Source organism: Antechinus flavipes, chromosome 2, assembly GCF_016432865.1.
Source record: "Antechinus flavipes isolate AdamAnt ecotype Samford, QLD, Australia chromosome 2, AdamAnt_v2, whole genome shotgun sequence".
In the NCBI taxonomy this organism is placed as follows: Eukaryota; Metazoa; Chordata; class Mammalia; order Dasyuromorphia; family Dasyuridae; genus Antechinus; species Antechinus flavipes.
Genome location: NC_067399.1, coordinates 444,540,131 through 444,556,489, shown reverse-complemented (window position 1 = coordinate 444,556,489; position 16,359 = coordinate 444,540,131). Strand labels below are relative to the sequence as shown.

At 50.2% G+C, this 16,359-nt stretch overlaps 1 protein-coding gene across 3 annotated transcripts in view; it reads left to right on the top strand.

The window, feature by feature from the left end:
* Nucleotides 1-16,094, top strand: part of PLCG1 (phospholipase C gamma 1) — a 63,664-nt gene extending 47,570 nt beyond the window's left edge. For 2 of the 3 annotated variants that reach the window (XM_051979296.1, XM_051979295.1), the window contains 18 exons: nucleotides 532-633; nucleotides 766-953; nucleotides 1,179-1,379; nucleotides 1,462-1,581; nucleotides 2,642-2,822; nucleotides 3,702-3,779; nucleotides 6,220-6,323; nucleotides 6,733-6,829; nucleotides 6,996-7,065; nucleotides 7,280-7,437; nucleotides 7,725-7,821; nucleotides 8,098-8,322; nucleotides 8,474-8,622; nucleotides 10,174-10,288; nucleotides 10,830-10,991; nucleotides 11,731-11,819; nucleotides 12,022-12,209; nucleotides 13,034-16,094. In XM_051979296.1, coding sequence (XP_051835256.1) covers nucleotides 532-633; nucleotides 766-953; nucleotides 1,179-1,379; nucleotides 1,462-1,581; nucleotides 2,642-2,822; nucleotides 3,702-3,779; nucleotides 6,220-6,323; nucleotides 6,733-6,829; nucleotides 6,996-7,065; nucleotides 7,280-7,437; nucleotides 7,725-7,821; nucleotides 8,098-8,322; nucleotides 8,474-8,622; nucleotides 10,174-10,288; nucleotides 10,830-10,991; nucleotides 11,731-11,819; nucleotides 12,022-12,209; nucleotides 13,034-13,076 — 2,367 coding nt within the window. In that variant the 3' untranslated portion in view covers nucleotides 13,077-16,094. The remainder of the gene's footprint in view (nucleotides 1-531; nucleotides 634-765; nucleotides 954-1,178; nucleotides 1,380-1,461; nucleotides 1,582-2,641; nucleotides 2,823-3,701; nucleotides 3,780-6,219; nucleotides 6,324-6,732; nucleotides 6,830-6,995; nucleotides 7,066-7,279; nucleotides 7,438-7,724; nucleotides 7,822-8,097; nucleotides 8,323-8,473; nucleotides 8,623-10,173; nucleotides 10,289-10,829; nucleotides 10,992-11,730; nucleotides 11,820-12,021; nucleotides 12,210-13,033) is intronic. The other variant, XM_051979297.1, reaches the window with a different exon arrangement.
* Nucleotides 16,095-16,359: the final 265 nt, after the last annotated feature.

Below are 16,359 nucleotides of genomic sequence, written 5' to 3'. Positions count from 1 at the left end.
TAGGGGACGTGGGGGCAGTGAGGAGCGAGGGATCTCGGGTAGGGGACGTGGGGGCAGTGAGGAGCGAGGGATCTCGGGTAGGGGACGTGGGGGCAGTGAGGAGCGAGGGATCTCGGGTAGGGGACGTGGGGGCAGTGAGGAGCGAGGGATCTCGGGTAGGGGACGTGGGGGCAGTGAGGAGCGAGGGATCTTGGGTAGGGGACGTGGGGGCAGTGAGGAGCGAGGGATCTTGGGTAGGGGATGTGGGGGCAGTGAGGAGTGAGGGATCTTGGGTAGGGGACATGGGGGCAGTGAGGAGCGAGGGATCTTGGGTAGGGGATGTGGGGGCAGTGAGGAGCGAGGGATCTCGGGTAGGGGACGTGGGGGCAGTGAGGAGTGAGGGATCTTGGGTAGGGGATGTGGGGGCAGTGAGGAGTGAGGGATCTTGGGTAGGGGACATGGGGGCAGTGAGGAGCGAGGGATCTTGGGCAGTTGGGCAGGGGTCATGGGGGCAGTGAGAGGTCCTTGGTGACTTTGTCCTGTGGTCCTCAGGAGTGGTACCCGCACTATTTTGTACTGACCAGCAGCAAAATCTATTACTCAGAGGAGACCAACAGTGACCAGGGCAACGAGGACGAGGAGGAGCCAAAGGAGGTGATGATGGAGCTGGGGCCCAAAGGGTGGGAGGTGGGATTGGGAAGGTGATGGAACGCTGAAAATCAGCCGATCAGATAAGCCCAAGAGGGGAGTGAGGGATGAAATCTCCCTCCCCCGCCCTCCCGCCAGGTGAGCAGCAGTGCCGAGCTGCACTCCAGCGAGAAATGGTTCCACGGGAAGCTCGGGGCCGGTCGGGACGGGCGACACATCGCCGAGCGGCTGCTTACCGAGTACTGCATTGAGACCGGGGCCCCCGACGGTTCCTTTCTGGTCCGGGAGAGCGAGACCTTTGTGGGGGACTACACCCTGTCCTTCTGGTAAGGCTGCCTGCCCCGTCGGTCGCTGGGAGCCCCCCCCCCCCACTCTGCCTAGAGTTGAGTCTCCTCGGCGCACGGGAGTTCCACAGAGGGACCCCGATGGACGAGCAGCGCTCGGCCTCCCAGCATCGGTTTCCCGCGGCATCCTGCGCCAAGGGCCGAAGGGAAGGGGCTCGGGAGGGCCTGAGTCGGTGGGGCTTCCTGAGCCTCTCCTCCCTCCTTCAGGCGGAACGGGAAGGTGCAGCACTGCCGGATCCACTCCCGTCAGGACGCGGGCAGCCCCAAGTTCTTCCTCACAGACAACCTGGTGTTTGACTCGCTCTATGACCTCATCACCCACTACCAGCAGGTGCCGCTGCGGTGCAACGAGTTCGAGATGCGCCTCACGGAGCCCGTGCCTCAGACTAATGCGCACGAGAGCAAAGAGTGAGGGGCCTGGCGGGGCCTGGGGGGGCGGGGGGCCGTCCTGCGGACGGTGGGGTGCATTAACCTGGGGCCCTCCCTGCAGGTGGTACCATGCCAGTCTGACCCGAGCCCAGGCGGAGCATATGCTGATGCGGGTGCCCCGGGACGGGGCCTTCCTCGTGCGAAAGCGGAGCGAGCCCAACTCCTACGCCATCTCCTTCCGGTAGGCCCTGGCGGGGCGCCAGAGAGGGAGGGGCTTTGGGGTGGGTGAGAAGGGGCCCGTGGGGACCGGCCTGGAGCTCGGCCCCTGTGTGGGCTGGGGGCAGGGTGGGTGCGGAGGTGTCCGAGTCTTGTCAGGGACTGCGGGCCCAGGAGAGGCGGCCCTGGGCCTGTGCTCAGGCAGGCAGTCAGCCAGCATTTATTGAGCGTAGAGCGACAATTTTTTAAAAAGATGTTTAAGGGTCAATCAGTCGCTATATTTTTATCTTTAGAGGCAATTGGGGTTAAGTGACTTGCTCAGGGTCACACAGCTAGTCAGTGTCTGAGGCTATATTTGAACTTGTACCTGTTTAAATTATACTGATAGATTTGCTGTCTTGGGGAGGAGAGAGGTAAGGAAAAATGATTGGAACACAAAGTTACAAAAATGAATGCTGATATTTTAACATATTATTGGATTACTTTCTGTCTGGGAGAAGGGATTGGGGAAAGGAGGAAGAAAAAATTTGGAACACAAGGTTTTGCAAGGGTAAATGTTGAAAACTATCTGCGCGTGTGTTTTGAAAATTAAAACTTTTTATAATTATTAAATTAAAAAAATATTTAAAAACTAAAAAATATTGAAAACTCTCTTTACATTTAAAATACTGTTGAACTTAGGTCCCCCTGAACTGGTGCTCTATTCACTGTGCCACTTAGCTGTCCTGTTTCAAATGACTAAAAATGAAATTATCCCTAATCTCAAGGAGTTTATTTTTTAATGAATTAGAAAACAAGAACATGTGTAAGTATTTATAGCAGAAGTAGAGGATAAATGTCAGCGGGTAGAGGGTGATTGGGGAGGATGGGGGAGACAAATATTAGGAGGCATCAGAACAAGCTTCATGTAAGAGTTGCTTGAACTGTGATTTGAAGGAAGAGAGAGTGTTAGAGGCCAGAGAAAGGAGAAGAGGGTGTTAAGGGCCTAAAAGAGAGGTAGAGCAAAGACTAGGAGATGGGAGGACTGTGCCACATTTGGATGCAGTTCTGTGGAGAGTTGAGCTATTGTCTCACTGACCCCTCAGGGCAGAAGGGAAGATCAAACATTGCCGGGTCCAGCAGGAGGGGCAGACGGTGATGCTGGGGAACTCCGAGTTTGACAGCCTTGTAGATCTCATCAGTTACTATGAGAAGCATCCACTGTATCGAAAGATGAAGCTCCGGTACCCCATCAATGAGGAGGCACTGGAGAAGATGGGCACGGCGGTAAGAGGGGGCCACCTGGGAAGGCAGGGAGGATTTGGAAGGGACAGCCTGGGCTGGGGAAGCATATGAGAACTTGGAGAAGGCTGAGAATCTGTGAGTGTAGGGCCTGGGGGACACGAAAAGCACTGGATAGGGAGGCGGTTTTGAAATGAAAAAGTAATAAAACCAAAATTTTTTTAAAGTAGCATCTTGTACAGTAGCTGATTTGGGAGCATCTAGTGATGGCTGGGAGAGACCATGAATAGCAGGAAACAAGAAGAAAGCCCACGGATGGCCAGTGGGGCTTAAGCTGAGTCAGGCAGGTTTGGATTGGTGATGAAGGGGCGGATAGGACCTACAAGTAGTCCAAGGCAATAAGGCAGTTAGGGGTGAAGAAGAGGAGGCAGAGAATTGATTTTGAGGGAAAGTGAGAAAAGGGAGAGTAAGAGATGACACCAAGATTTCAAAGATGATAGAACAGTGCTGATACCATCAACAGAAATAAACTCGGAGGGAAGGCAGGTCAGTCTGGGGTAGCAAACAGCTTCATATTTGACATTGATTCTGAAGTGTTGGATCTTATCTCACTAGTAGTTGGAAGTACATCTCTGGAAAGATTTGGGACTCATTTGTATTGAGTATCAAAGTCATGCAAATGGATGAAATGGTCAAGGGAAAGAATGTAGAGAGAAAATTGAGGGCGGGACTGAGGAAAATCACTCTTTAGGGAGTGGGAGAAAGATGAGAAAATGGGATGAGAGACCAAGAACCAGCATTCTGAGAGGAAGCAAGCCAAGAGAAGTGTGAGTTTGAAGAAGATGATCGTATGTGCTTACCACTGAGGGGCGAGATGAGGCCAGAGATCTTGCTGCACCTGATAGGAAGTCACTTTCTTTTCAGGAACCTGACTATGGAGCTCTGTATGAAGGACGGAATCCAGGTTTCTACGTGGAGGCAAATCCTATGCCAACTTTTAAGGTAAAGAGTTCTAGGTGGCACGGGATCCAGTGGTAGACTCGGAATCAGGAAGACTTGTGTCCAAATCTTTCCTACACAATTACTTAGCTGTGTGACCTTGGGCAAGGCAATTGCTCTCAGCCTGTTTCCTCAGCTGTAAAATTAGAATAGCACCCACCTCATGGGGATGTTGTGAGGATCAGACAAGTCAACACGTATAGTACTTTGTAAACCTGAAAATGCTATGTTAGTACTTAACTATATTAGATGCTATCACCTTGACATTGTTCCCCATGGCCTCTCATTCAAACTCTTTCCAGGGACTGGGAATCCCTTCTTGAGACCTCCCTTTCCCCTGGGATAATACTAGTCTGGGACCTCATGGTTGCCTTTGGGTTATCTCTTGAAGTTGAGAGATAAGTGGGAGATTTCCCATAAGGGGAGATGATTTGGATTTCTTCTCTTCTTCCCTCCCTTCCCTATACTTGCCCATACCTGAACTTCTGGGTTGGGGGAGATTACAGACTTGTAGTCAATACTCAGCTTCCCCTTCTTTGGAAGAAGTACTAGTAGCACAACACTGTGCAAAAGTGTTCCTAAGAGACCACAAGATGATTTTTCAGGATGGTTGTAAAAGAGGGTTCTTGTTCTGAGAAGAGTTACTTAATTGAGAGGCCATATCTTGCTCTGAGATATTGTCACTTTCTGGGGCTGAGGAGCTTCTTCAGCTTGAGCAGGTAACTTAAAAAAAAATGATAATAATAATAATAACTTTATTTTTCAAAATTCATGCAAAGATAATTTTCAATATTCACCCTTGCAAAAAAAACCTTATGCTTGAAAATTTTTTTCCCTTCCCATCTCCTCATTCCCCTAGACAACAAGTAATCCAGTATACATTAAACATGTGCAATTTTTCTAAATATATTTCCACATTTATCATGCTGTGCAAAAAAAAAAAAAAATCAGATCAAAGGGGGAAAAAACCGAGAAAACAAAAAACAAGCAAGCAAACAACAAAAAAAAACAGGCGAACATACAGTGTTATAATCCACATTCAGTCTCCATAGTTCTCTCTCTGGATGTGGTTGACACTTTCCATCACTAGTCTATTGGAACTGGCCTGAATCATCTCATTGTTGAAAAGAGCCATGTCCATCAGAGTTGATCATCACATAATCTTGTTGTTTCCATGTACAATGTTCTCTTGGTTCTACTCACTTCACTTAGCATCAGTTCATGTAAATTTCTCCAGATCTCTGTGAAATCATTCTGCTGGTTGTTTCTTATAGAACAACAATATTTCATAACATTCATATATATAACTCATTCAACCATTCCCCAAATGAGTTTCCAATTCCTTGCCACAATAAAAAGGGCTTGAACAGGTAAGTCTTGAAGCTTAATCTTCTTCCTCTGGAGCTGATTGAAGACTCAGTTGCCCCTAAAAGTTCCAGAATCACCAGTCCTCCTACTGGGCAGTCTCAGCTAGACGTCTCAGTCCCAGTTCCTGCCTAAGTTACTCTAAAGTATGACATATGCCAATCAAAATAGCTCACATCTAATAGGTAGAGGGAGAAGGTTCATTAAGATCAAACCATGTATTAAGAGATGAGCTATACCAAATCCTTGATTTTTCTTTTTAAAGCAAAAGAAGAAGTAGACTTGGAGAGACAAAGGGACTAGCTCAAGGTCACATAGGTAATAAGTAGCAGAGACAGATTTTGAATCTAGGCCTTCTGGCTCCAAATTGGGGTCTTTCCCTTTATATATCCCTGCCTTTCCTAGGCTATTGGGGTGGAAGAGACCTTAGAACTTATGAATACGTTTTTTATCTGCATATATTTATATGTATTTGGGGTTATGCATGCAGGCAAGTGATTGCTCTCACATGTGAAAGAGAGACCAGATGGAGAATCAGTCCATCAGCACTGTCAGCTGGCTACAGTGAAAATAGTATGGAATTTGGAAGCAGGACCTGGGGTTGCCCCGTCTGCTTAAGTCCTGACAAGGCCTTTCTACTCTCTTGTCCTCCATTTCCTCCTCTGCAAATTGAGAGTTTGGTTAGACCAGATGGTCTTTCTTTATGAAATGAGGAGGTTGGACAAAACGACCTTTCAGATCTTTCTCTTGTGGCTTTTAAATCCTGTGACAGCAGCACAGGGTTAGGCCATCTGCTCTCCAGGCTGTACAAAGTTCCTCCAGGAGGATCCTCCAGCCAAACCCAGCTTAGCTAAACTCAGCTTTTTCCCTTCAAGTTTTTGCTCCTCATTTGAGTAGTGAATAATGTGGAACCATGTTGTTGTTCCCAGTTTGGAGACCTGCCTCCATAAATTATTCTCCCTGCCTCCATAAATTAAGACGCATTTTCTGAACACAGATCCCTCTTTCTCTACTAGGGCTTGTTAGGGGCAGGGTCTTTGTCCCCTCCCCTTTTTGACCAGCCCCCCTGTCTCCCCAGTGTGCTGTCAAAGCCCTCTTTGACTACAAGGCACAGCGGGAAGATGAGCTGACCTTTACGAAGAGTGCCATCATCCAGAATGTGGAAAAGCAGGAGGGAGGCTGGTGAGTTGGTGTCTGGGATGCTTCTTTTTTCCCTCAGACTATCCTAATTCAGACGATCTCTACCTCACTCTCTTGGACTAAGAGTTCTGATAGTGGGAAGGGTTGAGTGCGTGGTTGCTTGCCAAAAGGCTAAGAATTGGGTCCACAGTTGAGAAGGCAATGGGAGTCATGGGATCTACTTGCTTATAGGTCTGGACTTTTGCCTGTGTGGTTACGCCCAAGTAAATAAATACCTGCACTTACTTAAAAATATGCCAGTCTTCCAACTGGGTGGTAGCATTCTGTACAGGACAGAACTGTCACATGGTATGAGGAAAGGGGAGATAGGGAGATGGCTAGGGTGGCCATTCATCCAACATGTGATCCGAGTCCCATGTGCCAAGTTTCCAGATTTGCCGTCTGTCTGCAGGTGGAGGGGAGACTACGGAGGGAAGAAGCAGCTCTGGTTTCCATCCAACTATGTGGAAGAGATGGCCAATCCTGCCACTTTAGAGCCTGAGAGGGAGGTGAGACCCAGAAGGCCCTGTACGCATACATGCATAATCCCTGTTCCTCCCCAACCCCCAACCTGGCAGGAGAGTCAGTAGGTCACACCCCATAATGTGTGTGTACACATGCAGAACAACATGGAGGTTGACAAGCTGGTGATCACTGTAGCTTTGTTCTTTACAGCAGTTGGATGAGAACAGCCCCCTGGGAGATCTGCTCCGTGGAGTCCTGGATGTGCCCGCCTGCCAGATCGGTAAGCCCTGGCCTTGCCCAAGCTTGGTCTGGATCAGCCCCCTTGGCTATAGCCTGGGCTCGGGTGGCTACAGTCTCCGATCTGTGTGTCATGTTCTTATCTAGACTTCTATACGTGTGTCTGTTTTGTAGGGGTAAGGAGCTTGGGAGAAGGGCTGGATAGACAAATCCTTCAGGCGCTGATCTGTTTTCTCTTTGCGCTTTTTTCCTTGTAGCTATCCGCCCCGAGGGGAAGAACAACCGACTCTTTGTGTTCTCGATCAGCATGGCATCCATTGCCCATTGGTCCTTGGATGTGGCTGCTGATTCCCAGGAGGACCTACAGGACTGGGTGAAAAAGATCCGAGAGGTTGCCCAGACTGCGGATGCCCGGGTGAGGGTCACTCCTGGGGTGAGGGATAGGGGATGTGGAAGCACGACAATTATTGTATGCGTCCTGTGGAGGCTGCATGGTCATGCACTCATTATAGCTCATAGTTTTTAAGGGTTGGGGAGGATGTAGGGAGGGATGAGCAGATGAGAGCCAGACTCTGGGAGGGTTCAGAGAAGTGCTCTTGGTAAATTCCTAAAGGGAGAGGGTTTTTGTAGGGCTGGCCCTGGTCATTGGCATTAGGTCATGTTCTCACATTGGGTCTTACTGCACCTCTCTCTGCTGTACAGCTCACGGAGGGAAAGATGATGGAACGAAGGAAGAAAATTGCCTTAGAGCTGTCTGAACTTGTCATTTACTGTCGGCCCGTCCCCTTCGATGAGGATAGTGAGTATGGGAAGGGGAGGCTGGGAGCAGCCTGCGCGGGTCACCGCCAGTGTGTGTGTGACCAGGCTGGGGGTACATGGGCGGTAACTGTTGGTGCCAGTGACTGTGCAGTAGGGATGTTTGGGGCAGACAGTGGCCCTGAGTCAGGGCTCTGCCCCACATGGCCAGCGAAGGTTGTGAGGTCAGGGCTTGGCTGCAATGGCTCTTTTTGTCTATGGCACGGGTTGGCAAGATCCTAATGGCCAAGTCAGTGACCTTGTCCTCACACATTCCCAGAGATTGGCACTGAGCGGGCCTGTTACCGAGACATGTCATCCTTCCCTGAGACCAAGGCAGAGAAATACGTGAATAAGACCAAAGGCAAGAAGTTCTTGCAGTATAATCGGCTTCAGCTGTCACGCATTTACCCCAAGGGCCAACGGCTGGACTCTTCCAACTATGACCCTTTGCCCATGTGGATTTGTGGCAGCCAACTTGTGGCCCTCAACTTCCAGACTCCAGGTGAGGGAGCATGTTAGCAGTTCTAGCTTGAGAGCTGTAACTTCCATGTGTGAGGGTGGTTTAGGGATTTTGTTTCCCCTTTTCCCATTAATTCCGAACTGGGAGTCTAAAGGTAATTTGAGTTCACTATAGCTAAATTAATTTCTTCTAGACAAACCCATGCAGATGAACCAGGCCTTATTCATGTCCAGTGGGCGTTGTGGCTACGTGATGCAGCCAAGCAACATGAGAGATGAAGCCTTCGACCCCTTTGACAAGTGTAGCTTGCGTGGGATAGAGCCATGTGCGGTCTGCATTGAGGTGGGCAGGGCGAGTAAACTCACAGAGGAGTGTCACCATGCTGCCCTAGCAAAGGCCACTTAGGGCAGCAATGGGGTGTCCCCCCCGGGCAGGGGGCAGTCGGTCCATAACCTAAGTCCATCTCACATTGGAACATGGCGTTTGTCCATTAGAAAAAGTCTGACTGACGCAGCCGTGTGAGTTTGGAATCTGACTTGGGACCCCAACGAGCTGGAGGATAGACCCTCTTATGTGGTGTCTCATATATATGGGCTATAAATGGAAATAGAACGAATGAGGTGGGTCTTAGAGAGGTTTGGGGAAGGTTGAAGCAGAGAGCAGGTCGGAGAAGGGGACGACGAGTATAGAAAGCAGCAGGTAGAACTGAGTTGAGTTGGGGAATTTGCATCCTGTTGGTGGGTGCCATCTACAATAATGACAACTCCCACTTCTGTATTGCTTTACAAGGTGCTTTTCTCACAACTATCCTGTGAGGTGGGTACAGACATTATCTCCAGTTAACAGAAGAGGAAGTTGAGAACCTAGGCCAACTTCCTTGTGGTCTTACCTTCTGAGGGCTGAAAATTGTGACACCGTCCGAAGTCTGGGATTAATTGGATGGCTGCTGCCATCTTGTAGGGTTGGGGGGTTAGAAAGGATGTCAAGTCCAGTTTCCTTTTACAGATGAGGAAAAAAAGACTGGGAGAAGTGAGTTTACTTGCCAGAGGATACACTTAGAAGCTGTATTCTGAATTCTGTGTTTTCTCTGCTGTCCCAGCACAGGGCGTAGCCATTCGTGGCAGGCCCTTCCGTAGGGCAGTGTGCAGGGGCGGGGGCCAGCCGCCACCAGTCTGGTTGAAGGCCCCCAAAAGGGTGGTAGGTTAAGGGCTGGCTGTGGCCTCCTGGGAGTCCGTCTCTGGGTGAGAGGGTGTTCCCCGCTGAGATGCTTCTTGGGGCAGAGCGGCCCTCAGATTGGTGAGGGCGTGCTCGAGGCTCCCGCTCCAGAAAGCCTCCCTTCCACAATTACATATTCTCCACCTGTCCCTGTAGGCAAGTGAATACGCAGTAACAGGCCCCACTCCCCCGACGTGAATGAGGGGCTGCCGGGCAGGCTTCCTTGGGATAAACCCCACGGGGCTGTGGCAGATCCGGCTGGGCGGGGCACGAGAGACTGGGCCAGGGGGACGGCTCGGGTGGGCAAAGTCTGTGAACTCATCCTCCCCTAGAGAAAGTCGGGGCAGCTGGCAGAGAGAACAAGAGGGCGGAGGCCGGCTGGGATTTGAGCAGCAGCTTCCTTAGGCCCCAGCAGAGGGCGTCACGTCTCCAGCCACGGGGCCTCCCCGCTTGACACGTGTGGCCCAGGAGTGCCCGGGCTGCCTGGTCCTGGGGCTGGGCCTGCCTGGGTCTGCGTGGCCGGAGCCGGCCCAGGGCTGGGCCTGGAGTTGCCCCTGCTGGGGGTGCAGGCTCCCAGCCTCTGGGTCACAGCAGAGCCTGGCCAAAGACGTCCTCCACCGAGGGGGGACGGCCTGCGGGGGAGGGGGGATGGAGACGAGCCATCTGTGCCCTGCCTAGGTCCTGGGGGCCCGGCACCTCCCCAAGAACGGCCGTGGCATCGTGTGTCCTTTTGTGGAGATTGAGGTGGCTGGAGCCGACTATGACAACATGAAGCACAAGACGGAATTTGTGGGTGAGGGCCAGGGGGCAGGTGGGGGCTCCCCAGGGCCCAGCTGTCTTTGTCCCTGATGACCCGGGCACTGTTTGGGGGGGGGTTGTTGGGGCCCTCAAGGTCAGGGCCGTCTCACTGGTCGCCGGCATTTTCTCTGTGTGTCTGTGCCTCTCGGGGGAGAGTTGTGGTGCCGAGTCTAGGCTAAGTGAAGAGCCGGAGGCTCTTCCCCTCGCTTCCCCACCCCCATCCTTTGCTTCATTTCCCTTTCCCCAACTCCCCAAACACTGGGGCACAGGTGAGAGCTGGAAAGTACTTGGGAGGCAGGGGGAGATACCTACCTGTCCCCAAAGGAAGCTAGAGGTAATGGCCCTCTTCCTTCTGGTTCCAAAGAATGGCCTCGGAAAAGGGGTTACTAAGTGACCTGAATCTCTCAGCTCTCTGACCTTTTCCTCCAACATCCTGTCTGCCTCTCCCATGTAGTGGGGTTCAAGGGACTGGGGGAGGGGTGCCCCAGAAGCCAGACTGAGACGCGGATTACCCTCCTGCCTTTTCTGCTTTACAGTGGACAATGGTCTGAACCCCGTTTGGCCGGCAAAGCCCTTCCACTTCCAGATCAGCAACCCCGAGTTTGCTTTCCTGCGCTTTGTGGTATATGAAGAAGATATGTTCAGTGACCAGAATTTCTTGGCTCAGGCCACCTTCCTGGTGAAAGGCCTAAAGACAGGTAAGAGCTGGGGGTGGGGGGTGAGGGGAGCCTTCAACCAGCTGTAAGGTTCCCTTTTCTCTCTTTTGATGACCAAGTCACAAGGATCGTCATTTAGCCCACTTGGTTTTGGAAACCATGGCTTAGCTCCTTTCTGCTCTTTAGGGGAACCTCCCAGGCCACAGCGAGGGGTGGTGCCCACATAACTTCTGTCACTAACGCCCACCTCCGGGGGTGGACCGGCCAGGCCGAGTGGGCGTCACCGTGCTGAGCTGTGGTTCTGGGAACGCCCTCTGACCCCCAAACGCCTCCCCATTTGTCTTCATTACGAAGCCTGAGCTCCCGTCTCATCCTTTTGGGTCGTCACCTAGCCCTGTGCCCTCAGGAGTTGGCTCGTGTTTGACTCTTATTTATTGACAGCTCTTTTCGCATGCTTACCTAAGGGTAGCATCAGTATTAACGCTGGGGGTGCCTTGTAAGTGTGAGCTGTACCCGTGAGAGGGCTGGCGTCTGTGACGTCATGGACACTGTCAGAGGAATTAACCCTCTGACAACCAAGCTGAAGTTGCGGGGGAGAGTCAGACAGAGGGTCATGGGAGGGGGAGCATGAGGGGATCCTTTCTCCAGTGGCTCAGGCTCGGACGGAGCCGGCCGCCCAGCTCCGTGGGAGGGAGGGCCGCGGGAGGAAGGCAGGCCCAGGCCGCGGGAGCACGCTGCCTCGGGCAAACTCGCACACGGCTTGGGGGTCTCTTGGTTTCAGGATACAGAGCGGTGCCTTTGAAGAATAACTACAGTGAGGACTTGGAGTTGGCCTCTCTGCTTATCAAAATAGATATATTTCCTGCCAAGGTACTTGCTGCCCACCTGAGCTGCAGAAGGGACCTTAAAGACCCAGGTGGTGTCAGAAGGAAGGAAGAGAAGGCTCCAGAGCGGGGCGGGGAGAGCCTGGCCTGAGCACATGCTCTGGCTCTATAGAGGAGACTGGGGGGGAGGCTCTGTCCTGGGACCTGCAGAGGCTGAAGCAGGTTGTGTGGGGGGCTTCTTCCTAAAGCAGGAGAACGGGGAGATCAGTCCCTTTGGCAGCTCGTCGTTCCGAGAACGGGGCTCCGAATCTTCTGGCCAGCTGCTCCACGGCCGAGCCCGGGAGGGCTCCTTTGAAGCTCGCTACCAGCAGCCCTTCGAGGACTTCCGCATCTCCCAGGAGCACCTAGCAGACCACTTTGACAGCCGGGAACGAAGGTGACGGCAGCGTCTGCTTCTGGTTTCCCACTCCCTCCTCTCGGGCTGGGAGGGAGAAGCAGGAATGCAGCCAGGGCACTCGGGACTGGCCTGGATTTTCTGGTTCCCCATTTCCCAACAGGTTCTTTCCCCATTTGCAAAGGCTTGGAGCAAAAGCGTGAGCCAAGGCAGCCTCATGCAGCTTCAGCGTTCAGGGGCAGCCCTTAACCCAGATTCCATTCGAGGCAGGCTGGATGCCAGGATACGTAGCCCTTTTTGCCCAAACTGACTTGTCCCAGGGTATACACCCGTTTGCTTGCACTCACTGTTTATATTCATAAAAAAGCCTGAGACCAGAGCTTAAGGTGATGGGAGAGGCTGTGATGGTGAATCTGTTGTTCAAATAATCAGCCAGTTGGAACAGCCTTGCCTGATGACTGTATTATTTATGGCAGAGCACCCCCTCGGTGGGTTTCATAAGTCAAGCTTGTGGTCTCCCTACAAGAGCCTTTTAGGATCATTGAGTCAGGCCAACAAGCATTTATTAAGCACCTGCTGTGTACTTAGGCACAGTGCTCAGTTGCATGTGGCTCAGACCGCCCTTACACCTTATATCACTTGCTTGGGCCACCTTGCTTAGATTCTGAGGCAGAATCGAGTGTCCCTGCTCCTACAGTACCGCTCAGGGTTTGGGCCCAAGCCTCACATGGGACTCCGCTCTGGGATTTGTGCCTTTTTTTCTGGGAATGACTTGTCGTCTCACACCTCCATCCTTAGCAGGTCCTAGTGGGCAGCTTTCCCTTGGGCCCTGTGCCCCAATCAGAACCACCGCTTCTCTCTTCCAGGGCACTTCGGAGAACTCGTATCAATGGAGACAACCGCCTCTAGACTTCACCGCACCGGCCTTTGAGAATTAGGCGGGTTTGAGCAGCAGATGCCTCGTGGAATTCTGTGAACTGGCCCTTCCTGCAGGCAGCCCTCCTGGGTTCTCTGTCCGATGTTCCGGCAGAGATCCGTCACACAAACACCAAGCCATTGTTCAGCTGTTGTACTGTCGTGAGTCTGTTCACTCTTGTCCATGGTAAAGGCAAGAAGACTATACCATGCCTGGCATTGAGCACAAAATCTTGTCTCGGCCCCCCAGAGACTGGTGCTCTCATCTCACCTCTCCTGGAAAGGACAGGGCCCTTGTCCCGGCTCCCTCGCTCACAGGGAGCGTGGGCAGGTCAGTCACCTTTGCCCCCAACAGAGCTCCTGGGGCTCTGAGGAGCACGGACAGATTCCCGAGACTGGCCGAGGGGCTGACTGCTGACTTTGCTGGTTCCTGAAGGGACCCACAAAGACCCCCAAGAACAAAGTTTACATCCTCCTGTAGCTTTAAAACCACAAACGAACAGCATGAGAGGGCTAATGTTCCTGAGTGGTTTGTCCCCTGACCGATCCAGACCCAACTTGATGGTTGCCTTGTTAGTGAGACCTGAAACCCCACAGGGGCATCTGTGCTGAATATTTTACTTGGGGAGTGGGACAAGAAAGGCAGTATTGCAGACATAGCAGTGTGGCCCTGGAACACTAACCCTCTTTCAGGATGGAATGCTCTCCTGAAGTTAAAACATGTTACAAACAGCAGTATTATTTTTTCTTCTAAATTGTATTGTAACTAAGTTATTTACCCCCCTCCCTTCCCAATACTGTTCCTGTTATCACAAGTAAACCCTTAAAGCAGGTGGCATTTAAAAAAAAAAAAGACCCCTGCCAACCACCCATGTGCAGCCTCCTGAGCTGAGCTGAGGGCCAGCTGAGATGCTCAGAGGTGGCTGGTTGGTGGGCCTTTGAGAAGTGACACTTAGGCAGTGTCAGTGAAGAGGCTGGGGATAATAGCTGACTCAAAAAAATTTTTTTAAGGGAAAGGGGCCACATTTTAGGATTCTTAAGTTTTTTAGGCTTGAAAAGGGAATTTGAAGTTATATTCATCAAGAGCAACAGAGAACATTGGGAAATCCCTATGTCTGATGTTGAATGGCCAGGAAGGCATCTATGAGGCTGAACTAGAAGCTTGGATACTGTGGTTTTTGTTATCTATTTGGAATGACTGACTTTCTTTCCCCAAGGGGAAAGCCTTCCCTCAGACCTGACAGGCTAACTTGGGTGGGGAGAAGAGACACTGTAGGCCTACAACTGGTGTCTCATATCCTGGGTGTGAGAAAATAGATGCTTGCCCTGGGGCAGGAGCTCAGAGGAGGCTCGGTCCTCAGCCACCTTCTTTCAGCACAGGCAAACCTCTCACCCCCAATTTTGGGTCCTCAGGACCCCGACTACCAAATGAAAAGGCTTCAGGTGATTCCGCCCCCTCCCCCCCATTGGTGTATTCTTTATGGAGGCAAGGGCAGAACTGGGAAGCTATTAGCACTTAGTCACCTATAATGAGCTTTTGGCAGTAAGCAAAGATGTTACCAGATAAATTGGAAATATAGGGTGTCCTAAAAGTCTTAGTGCTGTTGTAAATTACTGAAGCAAGTTTAGTAAATTAAAATTAAAGTTTTAGTAGCTTACAATGGCACTAAGATTTTGGGGACATCCTATATTGTCAAAAGATTTGTCTATACTACAGCTTCTTTTTGCCTGACTGTGTCTATCATTCCCCTTAAAGTGGTAGGGAGAGAAGGCAGTTAAGCAGGGAAGGTTCCAATTTCTTATTTCAAAACTTCCATTCATACAAGCTATTCCCATAAGGCCAGCAACCCAGGAGGTCTATCTTCTGTCAGGTTGTAAAGAAATTTAATAAACTCTTATCTCTCCTGTTCCCCCTGAACCCTGTCCTTAAAAGGCCCCAAGCTGCTCTGAAAGCAGACCTATCTCTGGCTAGACTGCTGCTGAGCAAGTATTTCATATAAACTATCTCCCATCTCAATCTCGTGTTTCAGCAGTTTACATATAAGCCTAGGCAAGACTTCAGATAGTCACTGTAGGATGAATTCCTAAAGCTCAAGGCATACGTGTTCCCCAGGAATAAGAATATCTAAAGAGAAACTAAATCTGTCCAGGAAGATGATGTTTTTGTTAATCAACTGCAGGTGGAATAAAAATTACCATAAAGAAAAACAATTTGAACTCCAAGCTATATAGAATGCCTAAAGGAGCATTAAAAACAAAAACAAAAACAAAAAAAAAAACTTGTTTTATAAGTGTTTCATTGGAACTTAGAAAGTATATGGCTCAGTTTGTTCTTCATGCCATCATTACCTTGTTCTTCTCCAAAAGGAGATTGACCCCCCAAAAAAGGACTTCCATTAACCTGTGGTGCCTGTGAGAGGCATTATTTTGCAGAGATTTGGGAAAGATGTTATTGGGGTACTTAAAGGTCACCGAGCCAAAAGCATGAGGAAGGACCTGGTTGAATGTCCATCCATCAGCCCTCCCAGGATTTTCCTCCTGGGCTCTATTGGAAACATATGGTCTAGTCCACCCAAAGGGGAAGAGGACTCTCTGTTATTCATAGGTGGGACTGAAACAAAAAAACTTTTCATTTGTTTTCTCCTGGAGGGCATTAAATGACTAGGCATCAGGCAAAGTGATCCCTCCCATTGTTCCCATAAAAAAGGCAGCCCAGGCCACCTCATGGCAGCCTTGAAGTATGTACGCATTACTGTGTAGGAGTCTGTTTCCAATTCTGTTGGGTTTTTTAAATTCCTTGATTCTGGGTTTCCATTCTATTATTATTTTGGTTTTTAATATTAGAAAAATGGTAACATCTTTGATGCCACGAGAGCTTTTTCTGATTAGTAAATGGCGAGGATGGACAGTGGTGCATACCATTGTCAAGTCTACTTCATTACAAAATGTACTTTGTTCATTTATTCTGACAAGTTTAGTTTTTATGAATAAATACCTCAGTTTATTAGCAAACTTTATAGTATATATTTTGTCAAAGGGATGAGATGAAGTCATTTCTTTGAGCCTCTCAAGTAATGGTTGAATTTGTGTGACTTGTCTTTTAGTAGAATGTGATGTTTCTAAAGAGAAAATAATCTTGATTCTAAGTTAAAATTTTAAAACTTTCCATTCAGTAATAGCCTCCTTTTACTTCAGGTGAATATGGTTAGCAAAATTAAGAGGTCCAACTGAGCACAGAGACATGGGACACATCTACAATCCTGCTCTAAACTCATAT